The following is a 27,369-nucleotide window of genomic DNA, read 5'->3' on the forward strand; positions in this document are numbered from 1 at the left end:
ATATCACGCACAGCATGAACTAAATTGTGTAACCTATTTTTATGGGCTTGCCTCTTTGTGATGTTAAGTTCCTGTTATAAGCTGTTATACAGTATATGCCTTGAGCTCTTATTTTGAAGGTGCTAAAAGCGGAAGTGGTGACACGTTGTAGTGGAGCGGAGGTTTTGAAAGAAAGAAAATGACGTGGTCCTCGTGTAAAACTGGAGCCTCCATGTTTGTTATTTTGCAGTTTGATACAGTATAGGCGACATATATAAACACTCGGTTACAATAATAATGACAATAACATAGAACAATTATAAATAATATGATAGGAAACAGAAATGTCTCCTGTAAAGAAATGCCACTGCATACTGGGAAAATAAACATAAAATACATTTGAACAAGTTGAGTGACTTGCAAAATGCCTGTATTTTTGACACGTTATGAGCGGGACATGAACATTTTTGTACAACCTTTCACTGGACAACTCAATGCTGTTGAAAATTAGCCTTAAATGCTCTGTATTTGGTACATTTGCAAGCAGTTCCCACACACTTAAACACGCTGCCTGATGCAATGTCTGAAACCACTTACAAGAAGTACAAGAAAACATGTTGTTAGCCAAAAGGTAACTAGGCAAACGTTTTAACACAAACCCCTAAAACAATTGAGGTATGCTGTAAATTTAAATGTGCAACTAGCAAAATATTTAATTTAGACAGAAAAATACCGTACATTTTAGAGGGCTTGTGACATTACGGTGTTTGCAAATATAGTGTACAATGTGTCGTTATTTTCACAGTAAAGTCGAGTTTTGTACGTATTTTAACCATCGTCATTTCGGCTACCTACTGCATTTACGACTGTGATTAACTATTTTTGAGTTTACTGTGGATAAAACCCAGATAAAAAATATGTTTATGTAATTTGTTGCCTCCCTCATGCTTTCTTATTGACCATATATTCTTGAGAGGTATCATAAAATGTCAACTTAATATACTAATAAAAATATGAGGAATATTTGCTTTATATTTGTTAAGTCAACATTTTTTACATTTGATCTCATTCGAGTGTGTACCTAATGAAGTAGCCAGTGAAGGGTTAGGATTTCTCTGGGAGCTACCTGTACCTAATAAATTGTCCCACGTTAGAAAAGACTAATACGCTGTTTTTTTTACTTGTAACGAACAATATAATTAGTTACTTTAATATACGGTACAACGTTGTATCGATACGTTGGATGTAATGTGGTTTTATGTCAACATGACAGCGTCAACACAGGAAGTAACTTTTTACTAGAGAAAGCAACAACCAGCACCACGCTAAAATGGATGTGATATTAAGAAGTAGGAGGGCAACATCACACAGCAAACAACACACACTCATACACAAACAACTACTATGTGGGAATAACAAATCAATGATTGAAATGACAAGTTTCTGGACAAGGAGACTACAGCCGACGAAGCACATTCAATATATTTGTTTACTAGTACTAACATGACCAAGTGAAAAGATTCTGAGCGTTAGACAATGGTGCACTGTTAACCATAATGGAAAAGTGATACTTCTTAGAATGAGTAAGTCATGCGGACAAGTGCTTTTCACAGTAGTATTGCAGTTAGTAATGGCACATACAAAGGTACACAAATGTTTTCCATCACATCATATTTGAAAAAAAACAGGAAGTCGGCCATCTTGGTTTCCGTCTGCCATTTTTAGGCCAAAAAGAGGCGTCGTAGTCTAACCAACTCCTCCTTTTACCAAATGACCCGCATTTAAAAAGACATATACCAAACAGTAAGGCGATGATCATCTGCGAAGGAATTTTGCCCACGGCATAAAATGTGGGCGTGGCATCACACCAAACTCGGATCTGATGGTTCACCGCAAAACGTTCAAAATTCATAACTCGGCTCAAAAAATCCAGATCTTGACCTAAATTGGTACAACTGATGATGATGACGCTCTGAAGTGCCAGATGGCCCAGATTACTGGTTTGTAACCACTCCTAGTGGGCGGAGCCTGGTCGTGAAAACGACACTGTTAAAAATTGTTAAGTAGCAACAGTAAACTCAAAAATAGTTAAACACAGTCATAAATGCAGTGGATTCCTGCAAACCAAAAATCACAAGATAACCGAAATGACGATGGTTAAAATACGTAGAAAACTCGATTTTACTGTGAAAATAACGACAAATTGCACATTATATTTGCAAACACCGTAATGTCACAAGCAGTCTAAAATGTATGGTATTTTTCTGTCTAAATTAAATATTTTGCAGATTGCACATTTGAATTTACAGCATACCTCAATTGTTTTAGGGGTTTGTGTTCAAGCATTAGCCTAGTCACCTTTTGGCTAACAACATGTTTTCTTGTATTTTTGTGCCAAGTGGTTTCAGACATCGCATCAGGCAGCGTGTTTAAGTGTGTGGGAATTCTTTGCAAATGTACCAAATACGGAGCTTTTAGGCCTAATTTTCAACAGCGTTGAGTTGTCCAGTGAAAGGTTGTACAAAAATGTTCATGTCCCGCTCATAATGTTTCAAAAATACAGGCATTTTGCACATACTAGATACGTTGGTGCAGTGGATAGTGCTTGTGCTTCACAATGAGAAGGTTCTGGGTTCGATTCCCGGGCACTTCAGAATTGGCAATTCTATAAATCGGCCCTAATTTGTTTTACGGTGAATTCCTGGCAAACACAGCTGCCAGTATTTTACCGTAATTTGTATATATATATATATATATTTTTTTTGTAAACAGGTTAACAATATATCAGTTTTTTCACAGTAATTTACCGTAAGCAAAAACAGTTATCAACTGTAAAATCAACGGATTTAGTATCAACATACCGTAATGTCCTTTTTTAAATTTGTATTAACACAATAACTAATTTCCTCAATTACATTTATTAAAGAGTAATTCCGTTACTAATTCAATTACTTTTTTTTTTGGCAAATTAACCAGTAACTATACTTAATTAGTTTTTTTAAGTATTTTTTTCAATTACCGGTAGTGACAAATAAGACGTCATTCCACATGTGTCCACCGGGGGCGCTGCAGGCGCCGTGTTGTTAGAACAGGTCATAGTTTTGTGTTTTTTGAGCGATGATATTGTCTTTTGATAAGAACTCAACATCGCCTTGCAGCTAACGAGTTGACTGACAGGCTAATTAGAGCTGCATAACGAGGCTCACGCTTCCTTTTATGACATGTAATTAAAACATAAATCGCGATGTGCTTTCTTGCAGACTGACGAGACTAGAAGAAGAACATTGGGTCACATGCTGAGGAAGTAGCGCGTTCCATTCACCAAACAGGAAGTCACCCCGGAGTGGTCGGGCGGGGGCCACATCCAAGCGCGAGGTTTCCCAGGTCGGACCGGACGACGATGACGATGACGACGAAGAGGCGAGGCATGGGGCTGCTGAGGGTCTTTGTCCTGCTCGCGGGGCTCTGCGCTCTCTGTAGTCTGGCGTCAGGCAGCCGGAGAGCGGACGCGTCCGTCGGCCGTCGCTCGCACAGACACGCAGGTAGGAACCTCCTGGAGACCGGAACAGAAGCATTAGAGTGGTCCACACCTCTTCCTCTGAGCCAGACGTGCTGGACGCTTTTCTGGCTTGCTTGGAGGGGTTTGGTGTGGAAAAACCAACATCAGTGACCTCTGACCTCACAAACTCGCGTGGTTTAACTGTAAATTGCAATAGGAAAATCTGTTGATTTTAGGGTAAAACAAAAATTACCATACAATTACAGTAGTTTTTAATTTTATTGAATACACAAAGTATTTATTTACTAAATTGTATTTCATTGTGCATATGACAACTAAATATATTGTATCTATACTCTTTAATTTTAATTATGTATTTTTTTAATTAATTAATTTCATAATTTTAATTTGATTTATTATTTTTATGATTTAGATTTTTTTAAGGATTGTTTTATGTTTTAAATTTGATTTAATTTATGACTATTTTTATGATTATTTAGAATTGTTATGATTTTATTTTATTTGTATTTTATTTAATTTATGACTATTTTCTTATGATTATTTAGATGTTTTATGATTATATTTTATGATTTTAATTTGATTTAAATCATGACTATTTTTATGATTACACATTTTTATGAAGATTTTATTTTTTTAATTTGATTTAATTTATGACTATTGTCATGTTTATTTAAATTTATTATGATCATATTTTTTATTTTAATTTGATTTAATTCATGAATATTTTATGATTAATTATATTTTTTATGTTTTGATTTTATGATTTTAATTTGATTTAATTTATGACTATTTTTTTGATTATTTAGAATTTTTATGATGATTTCATTTTAATTGTATTTAATTTACGACTATTTTTATGATTATTTTAAATTTTTATGATTATATTTTATGATTTTAATTTGATTTAATTCATGACCATGTTTATGATTAGATTTTTTATGGTGATTTGATTGTATTATTTTAATTTGATTAATTCATGACCATGTTTATGATTAATTAGATGGTTCATGGTTCTATTTTATTACTTTAATTTGATTTAATTTATGACTATTCTTATGATGAGATTTTTTTATGATGATTTTATTTTATTATTTTAATTTGATTTAATGTATGACTATTGTCATGATTATTTAGATTTTTTTATGATTATATTTTTTATTTTAATTTGATTTAATTCATGACTATCTTTATGATTAATTCGATTTTGTTATGGTTTTATTTAATGATTATAATTTCATTTCATTTATGACTAATTTTATGATTATTTAGACTTCTTCTACTATATGTAAAGTGACCTGAAACCTTGTGTGCGTGTGTTTGTGTGTGTGTGTGTGTGTGTGTGTGTGTGTGTGTGTGTGTGTGTGTGTGTGTGTGTGTGTGTGTGTGTGTGTGTGTGTGTGTGTGTGTGTGTGTGTGCAGGTCACATGTCGCTGCACAGGCACCGACCAAGGGTGGGCAAGGAGGGTCAAGTTCTGCAAAGGTCCAAACGAGGTTGGGTCTGGAATCAGTTTTTCGTCATCGAGGAGTACACGGGACCAGACCCGGTTCTGGTTGGCAGGGTGAGTTTTTAAAAAAACCTCTGTCTTTAAGTTGAAGTGGTAATTGCATAGTAATTCATGAAGTTAAGCTCATGACGGAACAAATTGAATGATGCGGACACGCTTGTTACTGGATACTTTCTAATACGCTTCTGCCTTGTGGAATGTGTATGAGTTTTGTGACTTGTCCCCGTACCTCCAGCTCCACTCCGACGTGGACTCGGGCGTGGGGAACATCAAGTACATCCTGTCCGGCGAGGGCGCGGGCACCATCTTTGTGATCGACGACAATACGGGCAACATCCACGCCACCAAGACGCTGGACCGCGAGGAGCAGGCGCAGTACACGCTGACGGCACAGGCGGTGGACCGGGACACCAACAAGCCCCTGGAGCCGCCCTCCGAGTTCATCGTCAAGGTGCAGGACATCAACGACAACCCCCCAGAGTTCCTCCACGGGCCCTACTACGCCCGGGTGCCCGAGATGTCCAACGTCGGTGAGTCCGTCCATCCGCCAACCATCCGTGGCGCTCCGTTTCCGTGAGAAAGTGCGTGATCGACCGATGCCGAGTGATACCGTTCGATGGCGATCACAAAAACCGATCCCTCTGGCTGATACTTCATTATGTTCATTAGTTAGTAACTAGCAGCTAACTGTAAGTTTATTAGGGCCGTTCGAAAAAGAATCGATTCATCCAGATTCTGAATCGAGTCATCATTTTGAAGAGTTGGTGTCAGTTTATTTCTAACATGCATACAATTACAATGTAATACATCTCACGTTTACAGTAGTTTCATTACAACATGTCCGAAAAGAGTAGGAAGAAGCAGAGCTCATTTAATCCTACCCCTTTTCGCTGTGAATCTTTGGGCACCACACGATTCGATTCAAAATCTTGGGGTTCACGATTCGATTCAGAAACGATTATCGATTCAAAATCAACACTTCTTTAATAATATTGGGTGCCAGTTCTAAAAAAATATATAAAAAATACAAAAATACAAAAAAATCGCTACCTTCAAAAATGTATTTTTTTGACACCCCTAATTTTGACCTATTCGTTTGTTCCGTATTTGTAACACAACAATGAATACGTGAATACATATATACATAACTAAATAAACAAACAAACGAATAATTTTCAAGAATGTATCTTTTTTTTGTTGCAAATTGGGGGTTTTTTTTGCAACTTTTTTTCTGAATGTAGCACAACAATGAATAAATAAATAAATACAATTAGAAAATTGATTAAAAATATTGCTAATTTTTTGGGGAAAGTAACGAAACAATGAATACATAAATAAATAAATGAATAAATAAATAAATAAATTTGAGAATTGATTAAATAAACAACATTTTTTGCAAAACGTTTTTTCATATTTTTTTTCGGAATTTAACATGACATTGAATACATACATGAATAAATAAATAAATAAATAAATATATACATGAATAAATAAATAAATATATTTCAAGAATTGATGGAAAATTACTTACATTACTAACTAGGGCTGTGAATTTTGGGCACCACACAATTCGATTTGATTCGATTATTGGGGTAACAATTCGATTCAGAAACGATCCTTGATTTAAAATCAATACTTTTTTAATAATATTAGGTGCCAATTCTAAAAAATATTTTAAATATTAAAAAAAAATCGATTAAGAATCAATACAAATAGAATCCGCGATTCATTCAAAAAATTTTTTTTGACACCCCCAGTTTTAACCTATTTGTTTGTTCTCTATTTGTAACACAACAATGAATACATACAAAAACAAACAAACAAATAAATAAATACATAAAACATTTGTATTGTTTTTTGCAAATTGTTTTTTGGCAACTTTTTTTCAGAATGTAGCAAAACAATGAATAAATACATATATAAATAAATGCAATTCAAGAATGTATTAAAAATATATATTTTTTTGCAAATGTATTTTTGGAATGTAACACAACCATGAATACATACATAAATAAACAAACAAATAAATACATACATAAATAATAAATAATTTTCGAGAATTGATCAAAAAATGTTTATTGCTAATTGTTTTTTTTTTTGCAACATTTTTTCGGACTGTAACAACAATTAATAAATAAATCAATAAAATTCGAGAAATTATTTCAAAATATATTTTTTTGCAAATTTTTTTATGGAATGTAACACAACAACGAACACATAAATACATAAATACATGAATTAATAAATAAATGAACAAAGAAAACATTAAAAAATTAGAGAATTTAATAAAACAATATTTTTTTTGCAAATGCTTTTTTGGAATGTAACACAACAATTAATACATAAATAAATACATAAATAAATACATACAATTCGAGAATTTATTAAAAATATATATGTTTTTGCAAATGTTTTTTTGGAATGTAACACAACAATGATTAAATAAATAAATACATACATGAATAAACAAATGCATAAATACATTTGAGAACTCATTAAATAAATAATATTTTTTAGCAATTTTTTCTGAATGTAACATCCATCCATCCATCCATTTTCTACATAATGAGTACATATATACTATATATAACTACATAAATAAACAAATAAATAAATAAATACATTTCGATAATTTAATAAAAAACACTTACTTTATTAAGTAGGGCTGTGAATCTTTGGACAACACATGATTCGATTTGATTCTTGGGGATTACGATTCGATTTAGAATCGATTCTCCATTCAAAACGATTCTCCGTTCAAAATCTATACTTCTTTAATGACATTGGATGCCAGATCTATGATTAACTACATTCCACCATAAGAGGGGGGGTTAATAATTTTGCAAAGCAGTCTGCTGAAAATAATGGAAAGTGCCACTCTACAAAGCAACTGCGGTCAACGTTGGAATGGGGCCATATGGATCCCCTTTCTACTGTACATCAACAATCAACAAGAAATTAATTTAAATAAATATATGTAAATTTTTTAAATAAATTGTAGTTTTTTTAATCGATTAGGAATCATTACAAATAAACGTTGTTTAGGGCGCAACAGAAAAGCACAACATTAATTATACACTACTGCCATCTTGTGTCTTGGAATTGCAACTGTAACTGCAACTTAATGTCATAATTGCAAATTAAAAACTGGTTAGCAGTTATCATAATCAGCTCATTTTTAAATGTTGCAACAAATATTTTTTTTAATCAAAAACGATCACTTTTTATCAACACACACAAAAGTAGCAAAAATTGGTACCGGTATCGATTCCCAGGCACCAGAAATTGGTACCGTAGTAGAGAAGCAACTAACTGGTCATGTGACCGGCTGAGTGGCGTGTAAATGAAGTCCGCCACGGAGCTCATCATCGCTCTTCTCCGGGAATTATCGATCGTCACGGAAACCCGACCACAGGAAGCGTGACCGCACGCGGACACGACCGCACCATTAGCGAGCACGTTGACGGGAGTCAAACCCCCGACGAGACCCCGCAGAGTCTCCTGACTAAGAGCTTCCGACATCGATAGACTCTCTAGTCCGGCTCGGTGGTTGTGCGCGAGCGGCTTGAGAGGAATCGAACGCACTTTGAAGCCGACTTGTTTTTCCGGTGTGCCGCAGGTACGTCCGTGATCCAGGTGACGGCCACGGACGCCGACGACCCCACGTACGGCAACAGCGCCCGGCTGGTGTACAGCATCCTGCAGGGACAGCCGTATTTCTCTGTGGAGCCGCAGACAGGTGAGGACCGAGGAGGGTTAATCCCACCAGACATTGAAACAACGTTGAGAAATTGTTGAATTATGTCCTGACGTTGAGCAACACAAATACAACGTTGAAACAACATGCTTTTTGACAACGTTTAATCAATGTCGGGTTCTGGCGTTGATTTGACCATTGAATTTTCGTCATTTCCCAACCAATAGTCTACAACAGGGGTCACCAACGCGGTGCCCGCGGGCACCAGGTAGCCCGTAAGGACCAGATGAGTAGCCCGCCGGCCTGTTTTAAAAATAGCTCAAATAGCAGCACTTACCAGTGAGCTGCCTCTATTTTTTAAATTTTATTTATTTACTAGCAAGCTGGTCTCGCTTTGCCCGACATATTTAATTCCTAGAGAGACAAAACTCAAATAGAATTTGAAAATCCAAGAAAATATTCTAAAGACTTGGTCTTCACTTGTTTAAATAAATTCATTATTTTTTTTTACTTTGCTTCTTATAACTTTCAGAAAGACAATTTTAGAGAAAAAATACAACCTTAAAAATGATTTTAGGATTTTTAAAGACATATACCTTTTTACCTTTTAAATTCCTTCCTCTTCTTTCCTGACAATTTAAATCAATGTTCAAGTAATTTTTTTTTTTTATTGTAAAGAATAATAAATACATTTTAATTTAATTCTTTATTTTAGCTTCTATTTTTTTCGACGAAGAATATTTGTAAAATATTTCTTCAAACTTATTATCATTAAAATTCAAAAAAAATATTCTGGCAAATCTAGAAAATCTTTAGAATCAAATTTAAATCTTATTCCAAAGTCTTTTGAATTTCTTTTAAAATTTTTGTTCTGTAAAATCTAGAAGAAATAATGATTTGTCTTTGTTAGAAATATAGCTTGGTCTAATTTGTTATATATTCTAACAAAGTGTAGATTGGATTTTAACCTATTCAAAACATGTCATCAAAATTCTAAAATTAATCTTAATCAGGAAAAATTACTAATGATGTTCCATAAATTATTTTTTAATTTTTTCAAAAAGATTCGAATTAGCTAGTTTTTCTTTTCTTTTTTTCGGTTGAATTTTGAATTTTGAAGAGTCGAAATTGAAGATAAACTATGTTTCAAAATTTAATTGTCATTTTTTTCGTGTTTTCTCCTCTTTTAAACCGTTCAATTAAGTGTAAATATAATTAATTATTAATAATAACATAGAGTTAAAGGTAAATTGAGCAAATTGGCTAATCCTGGCAATTTATTTAAGTGTGTATCAAACTGGTAGCCCTTCGCATTAATCCGTACCCAAGAAGTAGCTCTTGGTTTCAAAAAGGTTGGTGACCCCTGGTCTACAACATAAATACAACGTTGAAACATGGTTTTTAACAACGTTTAATCAATGTTGGGTTTTAACATAGATTTGACCATTGAAATTTTAGTCATTTCCGAACCAATATTTTACAACACAAATACAACGTTGAAACAACATGCTTTTTGACGACGTTTAATCAATGTTGGGTTCTGAAGTTGATTTGATCATTGAAATTTGGTCATTTCCCAACCAATATTCTACAGTATGAATACAACGTTGAAACCACATGCTTTTTGACAACTTTTAATCAATGTCGGGTTGTGACGTTGATTTGACCATTGAAATTTGGTAATTTCCCAACCAATATTCAACAACACAAATACAACGTTGAAACATGGTTTTTAACAACGTTTAATCAATGTTGGGTTTTAATGTAGATTTGACCATTGAAATTTGGTCTTTTCCCAAACAATATTCTACAACTCAAACGTAATAACATACTTTTTGACGACGTTTAATCAATGTTGGGTTCTGACGTCGCATTGACCATTGAAATTTGGTCATTTCCCAACCAATATCCTACAAAACAAATATAATGTTGAAACCACATGCTTTTTGACGACTGTTATTCAATGTTGGGTTCTGAAGTTGATTTGACCATTGAATTTTAGTCATTTCCCAACCAATATTTTACAACACAAATACAACGTTGAAACAACATACTTTTTGACGACGTTTAATCAATGTTGGGTTCTAAGGTTGATTCGATCATTAAAATTTGGTCATTTCCAACCAACATTCTACAACTCAAACGTAACAACATACTTTTTGACGACGTTAAATCAATGTTGGGTTTTAACGTAGATTTGACCATTGAAATGTAGTCATTTCCCAACCAATATTTTACAACACAAATACAACGTTGAAACAACATAATTTTTGACGACGGTTATTCAATGTTGGGTTCTGAAGTTGATTTGACCATTGAAATTTAGTCATTTCCCAACCAATATTTTACAACACAAATGCAATGTTGAAACAACATGCTTTTTGACAATGTTTAATCAATGTTGGGTTCTAAGGTTGATTCAATCATTTAAATTTGGTAATTTCCCAACCAATATTCTACAACTCAAACGTAACAACATACTTTTTGACGACGTTAAATCAATGTTGGGTTTTAACGTAGATTTGACCATTGAAATTTGGTCATTTCCCAGCCAATATCCTACAACACAAATATAATGTTGAAACAACATGCTTTTTGACGACGGTTATTCAATGTTGGGTTCTGAAATTGATTTGACCATTGAATTTTAGTCATTTCCCAACCAATATTTTACAACACAAATACAACGTTGAAACAACATACTTTTTGACGACGTTTAATCAATGTTGGGTTCTAAGGTTGATTCGATCATTAAAATTTGGTCATTTCCAACCAACATTCTACAATTCAAACGTAACAACATACTTTTTGACGAAGTTAAATCAATGTTGGGTTCTGACGTTGATTTGACTATTGAAATTTGGTCATTTCCCAACCAATATTCTACAACACAAATATAACGTTGAAACAACATAATTTTTGACGAAGTTAAATCAATGTTGGGTTCTGACGTTGATTTGACTATTGAAATTTGGTCATTTCCCAACCAATATTCTACAACACAAATACAACGTTGAAACAACATAATTTTTGACGACGGTTATTCAATGTTGGGTTCTGAAGTTGATTTGACCATTGAAATTTAGTCATTTCCCAACCAATATTTTACAACACAAATACAACGTTGAAACAACATACTTTTTGACGACGTTTAATCAATGTTGGGTTCTAATGTTGATTCGATCATTAAAATTTGGTCATTTCCAACCAACATTCTACAACTCAAACGTAACAACATACTTTTTGACGAAGTTAAATCAATGTTGGGTTCTGACGTTGATTTGACTATTGAAATTTGGTCATTTCCCAACCAATATTCTACAACACAAATACAACGTTGAAACAACATAATTTTTGACGAAGTTAAATCAATGTTGGGTTCTGACGTTGATTTGACTATTGAAATTTGGTCATTTCCCAACCAATATTCTACAACACAAATACAACGTTGAAACAACATAATTTTTGACGACGGTTATTCAATGTTGGGTTCTGAAGTTGATTTGACCATTGAAATTTAGTCATTTCCCAACCAATATTTTACAACACAAATACAACGTTGAAACAACATACTTTTTGACGACGTTTAATCAATGTTGGGTTCTAAGGTTGATTCAATCATTAAAATTTGGTCATTTCCAACCAACATTCTACAACTCAAACGTAACAACATACTTTTTGACGAAGTTAAATCAATGTTGGGTTCTGACGTTGATTTGACTATTGAAATTTGGTCATTTCCCAACCAATATTCTACAACACAAATACAACGTTGAAACAACATAATTTTTGACGAAGTTAAATCAATGTTGGGTTCTGACGTTGATTTGACTATTGAAATTTGGTCATTTCCCAACCAATATTCTACAACACAAATACAACGTTGAAACAACACAATTTTTGACGACGGTTATTCAATGTTGGGTTCTGAAGTTGATTTGACCATTGAAATGTAGTCATTTCCCAACCAATATTTTACAACACAAATGCAATGTTGAAACAACATGCTTTTTGACAATGTTTAATCAATGTTGGGTTCTAAGGTTCATTCAATCATTTAAATTTGGTAATTTCCCAACCAATATTCTACAACTCAAACGTAACAACATACTTTTTGACGACGTTAAATCAATGTTGGGTTTTAACGTAGATTTGACCATTGAAATTTGGTCATTTCCCAGCCAATATCCTACAACACAAATACAACGTTGAAACAAAATGCTTTTTGACGACGGTTATTCAATGTTGGGTTCTGACGTTGATTTGACCATTGAAATTTGGTCATTTCCAAACCAATATTCTACAACAGAAATACAACGTTGAAACAACATAATTTTTGACGACGGTTATCCAGTGTTGGGTTCTGAAGTTGATTTGATCATTGAATTTTAGTCATTTCCCAACCAATATTTTACAACACAAATACAACGTTGAAACAACATGCTTTTTGACTACATTTAATCAATGTTGGGTTCTAAGGTGGATTCGATCATTAAAATTTGGTCATTTCCCAACCAATATTCTACAACTCAAACGTAACAACATACTTTTTGACGACGTTAAATCAATGTTGGGTTCTGACGTTGATTTGACCATTGAAATTTGGTCATTTCCCAACCAATATTGTACAACACAAATACAACGTTGAAACAACATGATTTTTGACGACGGTTATTCAATGTCGGGTTTTGACATTGATTTGACCTTTGAATTTTGGTAACTTCCCAGCCAATATCCTACAACACAAATACAACGTTGAAACAACATGCTTTTTGACTACGTTTAATCAATGTTGGGTTCTAAGGTTAATTCGATCATTAAAATTTGTAATTTCCCAACCAATATTCTACAACTCAAACGTAACAACATGCTTTTTGACGACATTTAATCAATGTTGGGTTTTGACATTGAGTTGACCATTGAAATGTGGTAATTTCCCAACCAATATTCTACAACACAAATACAACGTTGAAACATGGTTTTTAACAACGTTTAATCAATGTCGGGTTTTAACGTAGATTTGACCATTGAAATTTGGTCTTTTCCCAACCAATGTTGTACAACACAAATACAACGTTGAAACAACATGCTTTTTGACAACGTTTAATCAATGTTGGGTTCGAAGGTTGATTCGATCATAGAAATTTGGTCATTTCCCAACCATTATTGTACAACTCAAACGTAACGTTGAAACAACATAATTTTTGACGACGGTTATTCAATGTTGGGTTCTGAAGTTGATTTGACCATTGAATTTTGGTCATTTCCCAACCAATATTCTACAACACAAATACAACATTGAAACAACATGCTTTTTGACGACATTTAATCAATGTTTAGGTTCTAACGTTGATTTGATCATTGAAATTTGGTTATTTCCAACCAATATTCTACAACTCAAACGTAACGATGAAACAACATACTTTTTGGCAACGTTTTATCAATGTTGGGTTCTAAAGTTGATTTGACCATTGAATTTTGGTCATTTCCCAACAAATATTCTGCAACAAGTGTCTAAAAACAGCGGAACACTCCTGTCATATAGAGGAGAGGATCTTTGACCAGTGTTTTTGCTTTAGTTCTTTAAAAACGGCAAAACGCTCTGTAATATAGAGGATCTTTGACTGGTGTTTTTGTAGATTCTCGTTAAAAAGGGCAAAGCACTACTATCAGAGGATGCTTGACTAACATTTTAGTAGGTTCCTGAAAAAAGCGGAACACACCTGTCATTTAGAGGATCTTTAACCAGTGGTTTTGCTTTAGTACTTTAAAAACTGCAAACGCTCTGTCACATAGAGGATCTTTGACTAGTGTGCTTGCTTTAGTTCTTTAAAAACTGCAAAACGCTCTGTCATATAGAGGATCTTTGACCAGTGTGTTTGCTTTAGTTATTTGAAGACTGCAAACGCTCTGTCATATAGAGGATCTTTGACTGATGTTTTTGCTTTAGTACTTTAAAAACTGCCCACTCTCTGTCATCTAGAGGATCTTTGACCCGTGATTTTGCTTTAGTTCTTTAAAACCTGCAAACACTCTGTCATGTAGAGGATCTTTGACTAGTGTGCTTGCTTTAGTTCTTTAAAAACTGCAAAACCCTCTGTCATATAGAGGATCTTTGACTGATGTTTTTGCTTTAGTACTTTAAAAACTGCCAACTCTCTATCATCTAGAGGATCTTTGACCAGTGATTTTGCTTTAGTTCTTTAAAACCTGCAAACACTCTGTCATATAGAGGATCTTTGACTGATGTTTTTGCTTTAGTACTTTAAAAACTGCCCACTCTCTGTCATCTAGAGGATCTTTAACCAGTGATTTTGCTTTAGTTCTTTAAAACCTGCAAACACTCTGTCACATAGAGGATCTTTGACTAGTGTGCTTGCTTTAGTTCTTTAAAAACTGCAAAACGCTCTGTCATATAGAGGATCTTTGACCAGTGTGTTTGCTTTAGTTATTTGAAGACTGCAAACGCTCTGTCATATAGAGGATCTTTGACTGATGTTTTTGCTTTAGTACTTTAAAAACGGCCAACTCTCTGTCATATAGAGGATCTTGGACCAGTGATTTTGCTTTAGTTCTTTAAAACCTGCAAACACTCTGTCATATAGAGCAGTGATCCCCAACCTTTTTGTAGCTGCGGACCGGTCAACGCTTGAACATTTGTCCCACGGACCGGTGGGGGGAGGGGGAGGTGTATTTATTTATTTTTTTTTATTTTTATTTTTTTTTACATAAATAAATACAATCATGTGTGCTTACGGACTGTATCCCTGCAGACTGTATTGAGCTATATTGATATATAATGTATATATTGTGTTTTTTATGTTGATATCATTAAAAAAAAAAAAAAAATATATATATATTTTTATTTTATTTTTTTATTTCTTGTGCGGCCCGGTACCAATCGGTCCGCGGACCGGTGGTTGGGGACCACTGATATAGAGGATCTTTAACTAGTGGTTTTGCTTTAGTATTTAAAAAAAAAGCAAAACGCTCTGTCATTGTCATAACTCGGTCTTTGGCGTGGTTTGCTCTCCCGTGGTGCAAAAGAATTGGAACGGACGTGGCGTGCAGGTAAAGACATATTTAATTATTACTATAAACTCAAACAAAAGGTACAAACAAAAGGCGCTCACAGCGGAGGTAAAAAACTTGACTAGAAAACAAAAGGCGCGCACAATGGCGGAGAACTATGAACATTAAACAAACAAAAACTTACGTGACATGGGATGAAACAAGAACTAACGTGACAAGGAACTGTGAACATGGCATGAATGTGGGATGTCGCCAGGACGAACAACAGAAACAGAAAAGCCTATATAGTGACATGATAAGTGAAAACAGGTGCGTGACTAACTGTGAACAGGTGCGTGACATGACTGTGAAAACGTGAGACAGGTGTGTGTGAGTCCAAACGTGGAACAGGTGAAACTAATGGTTGCTATGGTGACAAACAAAACCAGGAAGTGAAACAAGGAACTAAGGAAGTGTCCAAAAAACAAAACAGCACATGGCCAAACAAAAACATGAACACAGACATGACAGAACCCCCCCCTTACGGACAGATCCCAGATGTCCAAAAACAAAAAACAGGATCAAGAGTCATGGGAGGGGGGGAGGGGGACATGGCGGTGGGTCGCCAGACCAGGTGTCCCCGAATCCACCGGGGCAGAGTCAGGTGGCGGCGGCGGGTAGACCGCCGCTGAACCTGACGAGGTGGGCGACCTGGGAATGGCCACATTCGTGGCAGACGAGGAGGTCGGCGCACCTGGCGTGGCGGACGCCCATGGAATGGCCACATCCTTGGCCGACGAGGAGGTGGGCGCGTTGTCGTGGCAGGCGGCGAAGCTTGGCGTGGTGCGTCAGGCGGCGAAGCTTGGCGTGGTGCGTCAGGCGGCGAAGCTTGGCTTGGTGCGTCAGGCGGCGAAGCTTGGCTTGGTGCGTCAGGCGGCGAAGCTTGGCTTGGTGCGTCAGGCGGCGAAGCTTGGCTTGGTGCGTCAGGCGGCGAAGCTTGGCGTGGGGGGTCTTTGTCTTGGCCTTGGCGGTCTTGGTCTTGGCAGCGTGGGTCATGGTTTTGGCAGCGTGGGTCTTGGACTTGGCGTGGTTGGTCTTGGACTTGGCGTGGTTGGTCTTGGCGTGGCGGTGCTTGGACTTGGTCTTGGTCTTGGTCACTTGGCGGGTCTTGGTCTTGGCTTTGGTCTTGGCGTGGGACAGCCACGGGCGGCACTTGGCGGCGTGGGGCAGCCACGGGCGGCACTTGGCGGCGTGGGGCAGCCACGGGCGGCACTTGGCGGCGTGGGGCAGCCACGGGCGGCACTTGGCGGCGTGGGGCTGCGACTGGCGGCACTTGGCGGCGTGGGGCTGCGACTGGCGGCACTTGGCGGCGTGAAGCTGCGACTGGCGGCGCTTGGCGTGGAGCAGGTACTGGTGGCGCTTGGCGTGGAGCAGGTACTGGTGGCGCTTGGCGTGGAGCAGGTATTGGTGGCGCTTGGCGTGGAGCAGGTACTGGTGGCGCTTGGCGTGGAGCAGGTACTGGTGGCGCTTGGCGTGGAGCTGGGCGTGGAGCAGGTGGATCTTGGCATGGTCGAAAAACTGGTGGTGGCGGCCGTGCTGGTGGCTGTGGCTTGGCAGGTCGAAAGACAGGTGGTGTGGTCGTGCTGGAGGCTGTGGCTTGGCGTGACGATGCTGAGCCACCCCACCTGAACAATTCCCAGCCCTAGCCCCCCCCTCAAGGAGCGGATACCAGACGCGCTCCCCGCGGTCTGGAACCGTCTTTTGGGGTGGGCGGAGGGGGTTCAGGAGGAGGGCAGAATCCTCCCCTCTAAATTGTCCAAAATGTCTTTCTTTCCCCCCCACCTGGGCTTTTGTGGGTGAAAAAAAAATTTCTGACTTGGGCGTGGCATGAGTCCTGGGGGGCGGGGCATGGAATTTGGGTGGCTTGGATTGAACCGGTAAAGAATTTGGGAAAACAATCTCCAGGTCTGTGGAGTGCTCCTTGAGCTGCCAGGCTGGCTGACTTCCATTTCCGCCCGGAGGGGGAGGAGCCTGCAGGAGCGCAGCGTGCTGTCCGCTCACCTTCCCTGACGTCCTCGGTCTGGAGCGCCGCTTCCGGGACAGGGATGACGTGCCAACGTCCCCGGGCCAAAGGGAGCTGATCGGCACCAGTTTGCCGGTCGGACCCCACATCAGGTCTCTGCGCTTACCGGAGGAATAACGTAGCGTCTCTTCCTCCATCGCGCGGAGGACCTCCCACGTTGCCTCGTCAAAATTGTCCAAATTTTTTGCGGGAGAGCTCTTATGCTGGCGACATCTGTCAAGACTTTGTCTATGGCGTGGTTTGCTCTCCCGTGGTGCAAAAGAAATGGAACGGACGTGGCGTGCAGGTAAAGACATAGTTTAATTATTACTATAAACTCAAACAAAAGGTACAAACAAAAGGCGCTCACAGCGGAGGTAAAAAACTTGACTAGAAAACAAAAGGCGCGCACAATGGCGGAGAACTATGAACATTAAACAAACAAAAACTTACGTGACATGGGATGAAACAAGAACTAACGTGACAAGGAACTGTGAACATGGCATTATTGTGTGATGTCGCCAGGACGAACAACAGAAACAGAAAAGCCTATATAGTGACATGATAAGTAAAAACAGGTGCGTGACTAACTGTGAACAGGTGCGTGACATGACTGTGAAAACGTGAGACAGGTGTGTGTGAGTCCAAACGTGGAACAGGTGAAACTAATGGTTGCTATGGTGACAAACAAAACCAGGAAGTGAAACAAGGAACTAAGGAAGTGTCCAAAAAACAAAACAGCACATGGCCAAACAAAAACATGAACACAGACATGACAGTCATATAGATGATCTTTGACCACTGTTTTTGCTTTAGTACTTTAAAAACTGCAAACACTCTTATCATATAGAGGATTTTTGACCAGTGTTTTTGATTTAGTTCTTTAAAAACTGCTAATGTTCTGTCATATAGAGGATCTTTGACCAGTGTTTTTACTTTAGTACTTTGGATGTTGGATTCGTGCAGATTAAATCTAGCTAATCACGACAGAGTTGACTATTTGCCCGGCTCACAAGCAAAGCTCCCATCTCTAATTGGTTGGGAGATGATCCTCTCTGCATGCTGTCACACGAACACAACCACGCACAAAAACACGTTTTGGTGAAACGGAGAGAAGTAATCTGCCGCTTGTTTAAAAGTCGATTGATTTGGAGGGAAAAAAAGCTACAACGTGTGTCCAGGGATGTTTTTTTGGAGGTCAGGTCACACACATCACTGCTCAGCTCTGGCCTGGTTGCCGTGGCAACAAACGCAACGAATCAAACATGTGCTCACACCTTCGCCGCAGGAGAGATTTGCCATCAAAGGGAAGTTCCCTGATTGCAGAACACACCTGCGACACCTGCGTGGGAATTATTACCAACTCTGATAATTGACTGAGCAGCACAGGAACGTGTGGTTAAAAAAAAGAATACACAACGTTGCATTGAAGTAAAGACACAGGAAAATGAAGAATAAGTTGCTGCTGATGTTTATGAAATGTCTTGTTTGTTTTTACCAAACAAAAAAGACAATATTTGCAACCAATCAAATAATTATAAATATATAAACAAATTGAAACAAAACAAAAAACAACGGTTACAAAACGTATTTTTGGGATACAAATGATTTTTTTTGGTTACAAAAACTCTGTTTGGGTCAAATCTTTTTTTGTAGTTGCCAATTTTTTTTGTCATCAATGTTTTTTTAAGTAAAAATATTTTTTTTATTCCAAACCTTTTGAGTTTCAATATTGTTTCTATTTTTTTCCTATTTCCAACCCTTTTAATCTTTTTTTTTTTTTTTTTAAACAAATCTTTATTTTTACAGCAACAAATGTTTTTGCTTGTACAGAATCTTTTTTTTTTTCAGCCCCAAATTTTTTTTTGGTTACAAATCTTTTTGTTTTTGGTCTGAGATCCTTTTCTTCAGCCATTAAAAATGTTTCGGGTTACAATTCTTGTTTTTAGTCGCAAATCTTTTTTTGTTGTTGTTTCAAATCTATTATTTTAGTAACTATTTTTTTTATCGTCACAAATCTTTTTTTGGTAACAAATATTTATCTTTTTATATATATATATATATATATATATATATATATATATATATATATATATATATATATATATATATATATATATATATATATATATATATATATATATATATATATATATATATATATATTTTTTTTTTTTTTTTAAAATATATATATATGTATAGATATATTTTTTCCAGCCACAAAATCTTTATATTTTTTATTACAATTATTTCAAATCTATTATTTTAGTAACTATTTTTTTTATCGTCACAAATCTTTTTTTGGTAACAAATATTTATCTTTTTATAGCAATATATATATATATATATATATATATATATATATATATATATATATATATATATATATATATATATTTTTTTTTATTTTTTTTTTTTATTTTTTTATTTTTTATTTTTTTATTTTTTTTTTAATTTTATTTTATTTTTTTTAAATACATATATATATATATATATATATATAGATGTATTTTTTCCAGCCAAAAAATCTTTATATTTTTTATTACAATTATTCTTTTTCTCAGCCACAAATCTTCTGTTTTTGGTTCCAAATCCTTTTTTCAGCCATAAAAACCTATTTTAGTTGCAATTCCTGTTTTTCTTTTTAAGCAACACATATTTTTTTGGTTACAATTTTCTTTTACATTTTTTTTTTTTCTTCTTTCGTTCCAAATCTTTTATTTTAGTAACAAATGTGTATTTTTTTTTTTATAGTCACAAATCTTCTTTTTTTTTTATTGCAATGATTCTTTTTCATTTTTTAACCATACTTATACAAACTTATTTTGGTAGAATTTTTTTTTTTGTCACGATTTTTGTCTTTTTTTGGTTACAAATCTTTGATTTGGAAACACATGTTTTTATTTTAGTCAGATATCTTATTTTTGGTACAAGTCTTGTTTTTCAATGGCTTTTTAAATTTTTTAATTTTTTTTAGTCACACATTTTTCTTTTGGTTATAAGTTTTTTTGGGGGGTTTTACAAAAAAAATATTTTTGTTATAAGACTCTTTTTGTTTTAGTCACAAATTATCCGGCTGGCTTAGCGCAAACATTGGATTCCTTTTAGCGTCTTTCATGCACAAAACGTACCAACGCTATGACATCATGAAAAATGCGTCACTAATAAACGACAACAGGGACGAGCGTGAAATAAGACGTCTTATTGACGGGGTCCTCCCGCCCGCAGGCATCATCCGCACGGCGCTGCCCAACATGGACCGCGAGGCCCGCCAGGAGTACGACGTGGTCATCCAGGCCAAAGACATGGGCGGTCACATGGGCGGGCTGTCGGGGACCACAGAGATCAAGATCAGCCTCACGGACGTCAACGACAACCCGCCAAAGTTCCCACAGAGTGAGTACAGAAGATCGAGTGTGTGTTTGTGTGTGTGTGTCAAGTTTTTAAATTAGCAGGAAGACATTCTGATTACAGACCCTGAAGATATTTGATGAGCAAGCATTTCCTTTGTTATTGTCCCCACTATCCTTTAATTACACTTCCAAAATTGTGTGGGTGGATGACATCCAGAAGTACTAAGAGGTCCAGTTCTGGAGCTTTCAGACACTTCTATTTAGTTTGGTGAACTAGTTTACCCTTCCATGGCAGCGTGGTGTGAAAAGGTCAGCCTTTGATATATTGTGGTCATAAAATAAACAGTCTTACATATACAGCAAAATGATATCATGTAAGAAGAAAAACATGTTGGTACTAATAACGCAGATTTGTCGTATCCTGACGTATTATGTACAACTTAGTTTCATTCATCTTTAATACATTTGCTAAGATTAAAAAAAAACAAAAAACCTTTCACATTGTCAATATGGGGTATTGTGTGTAGAATTTTGAGGACAACAATTAATAGATAGATAGATAGTACTTTATTGATTCCTTCAAGAGAGATCCCTCAGGAAAATGTAATCTTAATTAATTAATTAATTTAATTTAATAATTTAATGTATTCTATTTTGGAATAAGGCTGTATTGTAAAATGTGGAAAATGTGAAGCACTATGAATACGAACTGGATGCACTGTATGTGCATGTGATTTTTAAATTTTCAATCAATTTGCAAAAAAAAAAAAAAAAATTCCACATTGTCATCACGGGGTATTGTGTGGATAATTTTGAGGACAACAATTAATTTATTCCATTTCGGAATAAGGCTGTAACATAAAATGTGCAAAATGTGAAGTGCTGTGAATACAAACCGGATGCACTGTATGTGCATGTGATTTTGACATTTTTAATACATTTGCAAAAAAAACAAAAAAAAAACTTTCTACATTGGCATCACAGGGTATTGTGTGGATAATTTTGAGGAAAACAATTAATTTACTCTATTTTGAAATAAGGCTGTAACATAAAATGTGAAGTGCTGTGAATACAAACCGGATGCACTGTATGTGCATGTGATTTTGACATTTTTAATACATTTACAAAAAAAACAAAAAAAAACCTTTCTACATTGGCATCACAGGGTATTGTGTGGATAATTTTGAGGAAAACAATTAATTTACTCTATTTTGAAATAAGGCTGTAACATAAAATGTGAAGTGCTGTGAATACAAACCGGATGCACTGTATGTGCATGTGATTTTGACATGTTTAATACATTTGCAAAAAAAACAAAAAAAAAACTTTCTACATTGGCATCACAGGGTATTGTGTGGAGAATTTTGAGGACAAAATTAATCCATTCTATTTTGAGGTAAGGCTGTAACATAAAATGTGGAAAATGTGAAGCACTGTGAATACGAATAGGATGCACTGTATGTGCATGTGATTTTTTTATTTTTAATCAAATTGCAAAAAAAAAGCCTTTCCACATTGTCATCACAGGGTATTGTGTGGATAATTTTGAGGAAAACAATTAATTTACTCTATTTTGAAATAAGGCTGTAACATAAAATGTGGAAAATGTGAAGTGCTGTGAATACAAACCGGATGCACTGTATGTGCATGTGATTTTGACATTTTTAATACTTTTGCAAAAAAAAACAAAAAAAAAACTTTCCACATTGGCATCACAGGGTATTGTGTGGATAATTTTGAGGACAAAATTAATCCATTCTATTTTGAGGTAAGGCTGTAACATAAAATGTGGAAAATGTGAAGCACTGTGAATACGAATAGGATGCACTGTATGTGCATGTGATTTTTTTATTTTTAATCAAATTGCAAAAAAAAAAAGCCTTTCCACATTGTCATCACGGGGTATTGTGTGGATAATTTTGAGGAAAACAATTAATTTACTCTATTTTGAAATAAGGCTGTAACATAAAATGTGGAAAATGTGAAGTGCTGTGAATACAAACTGGATGCACTGTATGTGCATGTGATTTTGACATTTTTAATACATTTGCAAAAAAAAACAAAAAAAAACCTTTCCACATTGGCATCACAGGGTATTGTGTGGAGAATTTTGAGGACAAAAATTAATTCATTCTATTTTGAGGTAAGGCTGTAACATAAAATGTGGAAAATGTGAAGCACTGTGAATACGAATAGGATGCACTGTATGTGCATGTGATTTTTTTATTTTTAATCAAATTGCAAAAAAAAAAAGCCTTTCCACATTGTCATCACGGGGTATTGTGTGGATAATTTTGAGGAAAACAATTAATTTACTCTATTTTGAAATAAGGCTGTAACATAAAATGTGGAAAATGTGAAGTGCTGTGAATACAAACTGGATGCACTGTATGTGCATGTGATTTTGACATTTTTAATACATTTGAAAAAAAACCAAAAAAAACCCAAAAACAAACATTTCCACATTGGCATCACAGGGTATTGTGTGGATAATTTTGAGGACAAAAATTAATGTCTTCCATTTTGGGATAAGGTTTTAATATAAAATGTGGAAAATGTGTTGCGCTGTGAATACAAACCGAATGCACTGTATGTGTATGTGATTTTGATTTATTTTTTATTTGTAATAAATTTGCCAAAAAAATAACAAAAAACCTTTCCACATTGTCATTACGGGTTGTTGTGTGGAGAATTTTAAGGACAAAAATGAATTTATTCCATTTTGCAATATATATATATATATATATACATAAATATATATTTTTTCCAAAAACACGTGTGTCAAAGTCAAGAATGCAAATGATTAGATGACAATGTTGAGGCCACGCCCCCGCCACATCCCTAGCCACGCCCCTGCCGCAGCAACCAGATGGTGGCGTCAGGTTTTGAAACCCTGGTGTTGGTACACGCACGTTGTTGTCAGGCAGAAGGAACACCTGCCACAAGAATGTTCCAGATGGTGCGAATGAGGACGCCGATGACATATTTAACACTTTTGAGATGAAATGAGGACGAAAACAAGCTCCAAATATCAGAAGAGGCACAAAGACGGTTGCAATTTTTTTTTCTCCCCCACGTAAAATATTTTTCTTATCAGAAATGTTTGGTGTTGAAGGCTTTTCCGAAAGCTTCGCTGTCAGCGCGGTAGTCTGGCTTTGAGATAATTATCCCATCATCGCGACCGAGCTCGGCGAGGGAGGCAGAAGAGTTAAATAAAATCAAAATAACAAAGAGTTAAGAACTATTCATTTCCGCCTGCCTCCGCTCACAGCCACAAAAAAGCGGCGGATAGAAGCTGAAAAGATGATTGTCGTTATTATTTTGTCAGCCGGATAGTTGTCACGTGTGGAGAAGTCATCACTAACTGCTGCATGACTGAGCGGCCATCCTACGCCCTAAAGTATCCAGGGACAACAAAGCAGCTGCACTAACCACTTCCTGACTAGAAAAGGAAGAATTCAAGTACTTACCATGAATTGTACTTTGACTGTACCTTTAATCCAGTCCAAAAACACTTTATTTGACCCTGTAAACTCTACATTTAATCTACATTTACTGTACATTTAATCTACATGTAATGGAAATGTACTCTAAATTTAATCTACATTTACTGTAAATTTAATCTACATGTACTGTAAATTTAATCTACATTTATTGTACATTTACTATAAATTTAATCTACATTTACTCTAAATTGTATCTACATTTACTGTACATTTAATCTTAATTTTACTGTAAATTTAATCTACATGTACTGTAAATTTAATCTATATTTAATCTACATTTATTGTATTTTTAATCTACATGTACTGTAAATTTAATCTACATGTACTGTAAATTTAATCTACATTTACTATGAATTTAATCTACATTTACTCAAAATTGTATCTACATTTACTGCATATTTAATCTTCATTTTATTACAGTAAATTTAATCTACATGTACTGTAAATGTAATCTACATGTACTGTACATTTACTCTATATTTAATCTCCATTTATTGTATTTTTAATCTACATGTACTATACATTGAATCTACATGTACTGTAAATGTAATCTACATTTATTGTACATTTACTATAAATGTAATCTACATTTACTCTAAATTTAATCTTCATTTTACTGTAAATGTAATCTACATGTACTGTAAATGTAATCTACATGCACTGTGCATTTACTCTATATTTAATCTACATTTATTGTATTTTTAATCTACATGTACTGTACATTTAATCTACATGTACAGTACATTTACTCTAAATTTAATCTACATTTAATCTACATTTACTCTAAATGTAATCTATATTTACTGTGAATTTAATCTACACTTGATCTACATTTACTGTACATGTACTGTACATGTACTATACATTTACTGTACATGTACTGTACATTTAATATATATTCACTCCACATTTAATCAACATTTAATCTAAATTTACTGTACATGCACTGTACATTTACTGTATATTTAGTCTACATTTAATCTACATTCACTGTAAATGTAATCTAAATTTAATCTAAATTTAATATACATTTACTGTAGATTTAGTCTACATTTAATCTACATTCACTGTAAATTGTATCTAAATTTAATCTAAATTTACTGTAAATTTAATCTAAATTTAATCTACATTTAATCTACATTTAATCTACATTTACTGTAATTTTACTCTACATTTACTCCACATTTATTCTACATTACTGTACATTTACTGTACATTTAATCTAAATCTGGGACTGATTATTTTCCACACATTGGTTTCTGTTTCCATCGCAACACACTTCTGACTTCTGGCAACAAATGTGTGTTCCTACTTCCGCAAACAAATGCGAGTGTGTTGTAATCATGGCAGACTTGGTAACACACAACAAAAACGACTATTTTTGGACAAAAAAGGATTCACAACCGTATACTTTTGAAGCCGAATATACTGAGGAAGAACTACTGCTAAAAGCAGACAGAAGCCGAGAGAGTGGGGTGAAAGTCGCTTTGGCGCTATAAATGTGGAATTTGGATCCAAGCTATTTCGACATAAATGGAGTGCTTACCCAAATAAACGGGCAAAAACGTCCCCCGGCCAGCTGGACCAAACAGCCAAGTCACTTTATATTGATCATGATACACGCAGCACGTCATGCGTGTTTTTGAATGGAGTTTTAAAGTGATTAAGAGGTAGAATTGATTGCTAACATTAGCTGCATTGCTAGCCACCAAGAACGAGATGATTTTTACTTGTTGGAATGCAAAAAACAACAACATTTTGTTTTCTTGTCTCTCATTATGATTGTGAAAAATAGGCAAAATTCCCCAAAATGTGCAGTTCCCCTTTAAATAGTACAAATATTTGTAATTAAATTAAAGCATTGTTTAGGTTTTTTTTCAATGACGGTGCACGTTTGACTCTGGAACAGACCATTTCCATACACATGATCTCCTATGGAGAAACCATACCAATGTTCTTCTGCGCGGCGATGACTATGACCGATCATATCAACAATGTTGTTGGTTGCAGTTTTTGGAACAAAACCAGATATGAGGTCTGCTTACGTCTCTAGATTGATTTTTTTTCTTTGCCTGGTTTTTTTGGGGGGAAAAGGAGGAAAGAAGAATAGGAAAGAGGAGGATTGATGATGAAGAGTGGATGAAGGTCAGATGAGATTGTTTGATAAAATGACAAAAGTAGAGAGGGGGGGTGGTGGTGGTCACACACACACACACACACACACACACACACACACACACACACACACACACACACACACACACACACACACACACATTCTTGTATTTCATACCTTCTTGAGACCTCTGAAAAATGCCTCCCTTTTTAGGACCACCCTTTCTAGATATATAAAGAAGTGCATTTACAACATTAATAATATATACATTCTATGCAAATATAAAAAAGCTTGTTGTGAAATTTTTGGGGGGAATTTCACAAGAAAAAGGTCACAATTTCACGAGAAAAACTTTGAAAAGTCGTCAACGCAAGTCAAAATGTTACAAGAAAAACGGAACATTTGTGCGATATTTTAATAGAAAGTTGGAATTTTACTCAGTAACAGTCGAAATTTTAGAAGAAAAGCTCCAAATTTTGGCAATTTTATGAAAAGAGTCACAATTTTATAAGAAAACTTAAAAATGTTGGCAATATTATAATAATAATCGGAATTTTACTTGGCAAAATTACGACAAAAGTCACAATTTTACTCAAAAAATGTCACTATTTTACAAGAAC

At 35.3% G+C, this 27,369-nt stretch overlaps 1 protein-coding gene across 1 annotated transcript in view; it reads left to right on the top strand.

The window, feature by feature from the left end:
- The window catches only part of cdh11 (cadherin 11, type 2, OB-cadherin (osteoblast)), a 242,862-nt gene that overhangs the window by 177,215 nt on the left and 38,278 nt on the right, over positions 1-27,369 (top strand). Inside the window, exons 3-7 of the mRNA XM_062059301.1 lie at positions 3,240-3,521; positions 4,919-5,058; positions 5,240-5,534; positions 8,624-8,743; positions 21,003-21,170. Coding sequence (XP_061915285.1) covers positions 3,380-3,521; positions 4,919-5,058; positions 5,240-5,534; positions 8,624-8,743; positions 21,003-21,170 — 865 coding nt within the window. The 5' untranslated portion in view covers positions 3,240-3,379. The remainder of the gene's footprint in view (positions 1-3,239; positions 3,522-4,918; positions 5,059-5,239; positions 5,535-8,623; positions 8,744-21,002; positions 21,171-27,369) is intronic.

This window comes from Entelurus aequoreus, linkage group LG09, assembly GCF_033978785.1.
Source record: "Entelurus aequoreus isolate RoL-2023_Sb linkage group LG09, RoL_Eaeq_v1.1, whole genome shotgun sequence".
Classification (NCBI taxonomy): Eukaryota; Metazoa; Chordata; class Actinopteri; order Syngnathiformes; family Syngnathidae; genus Entelurus; species Entelurus aequoreus.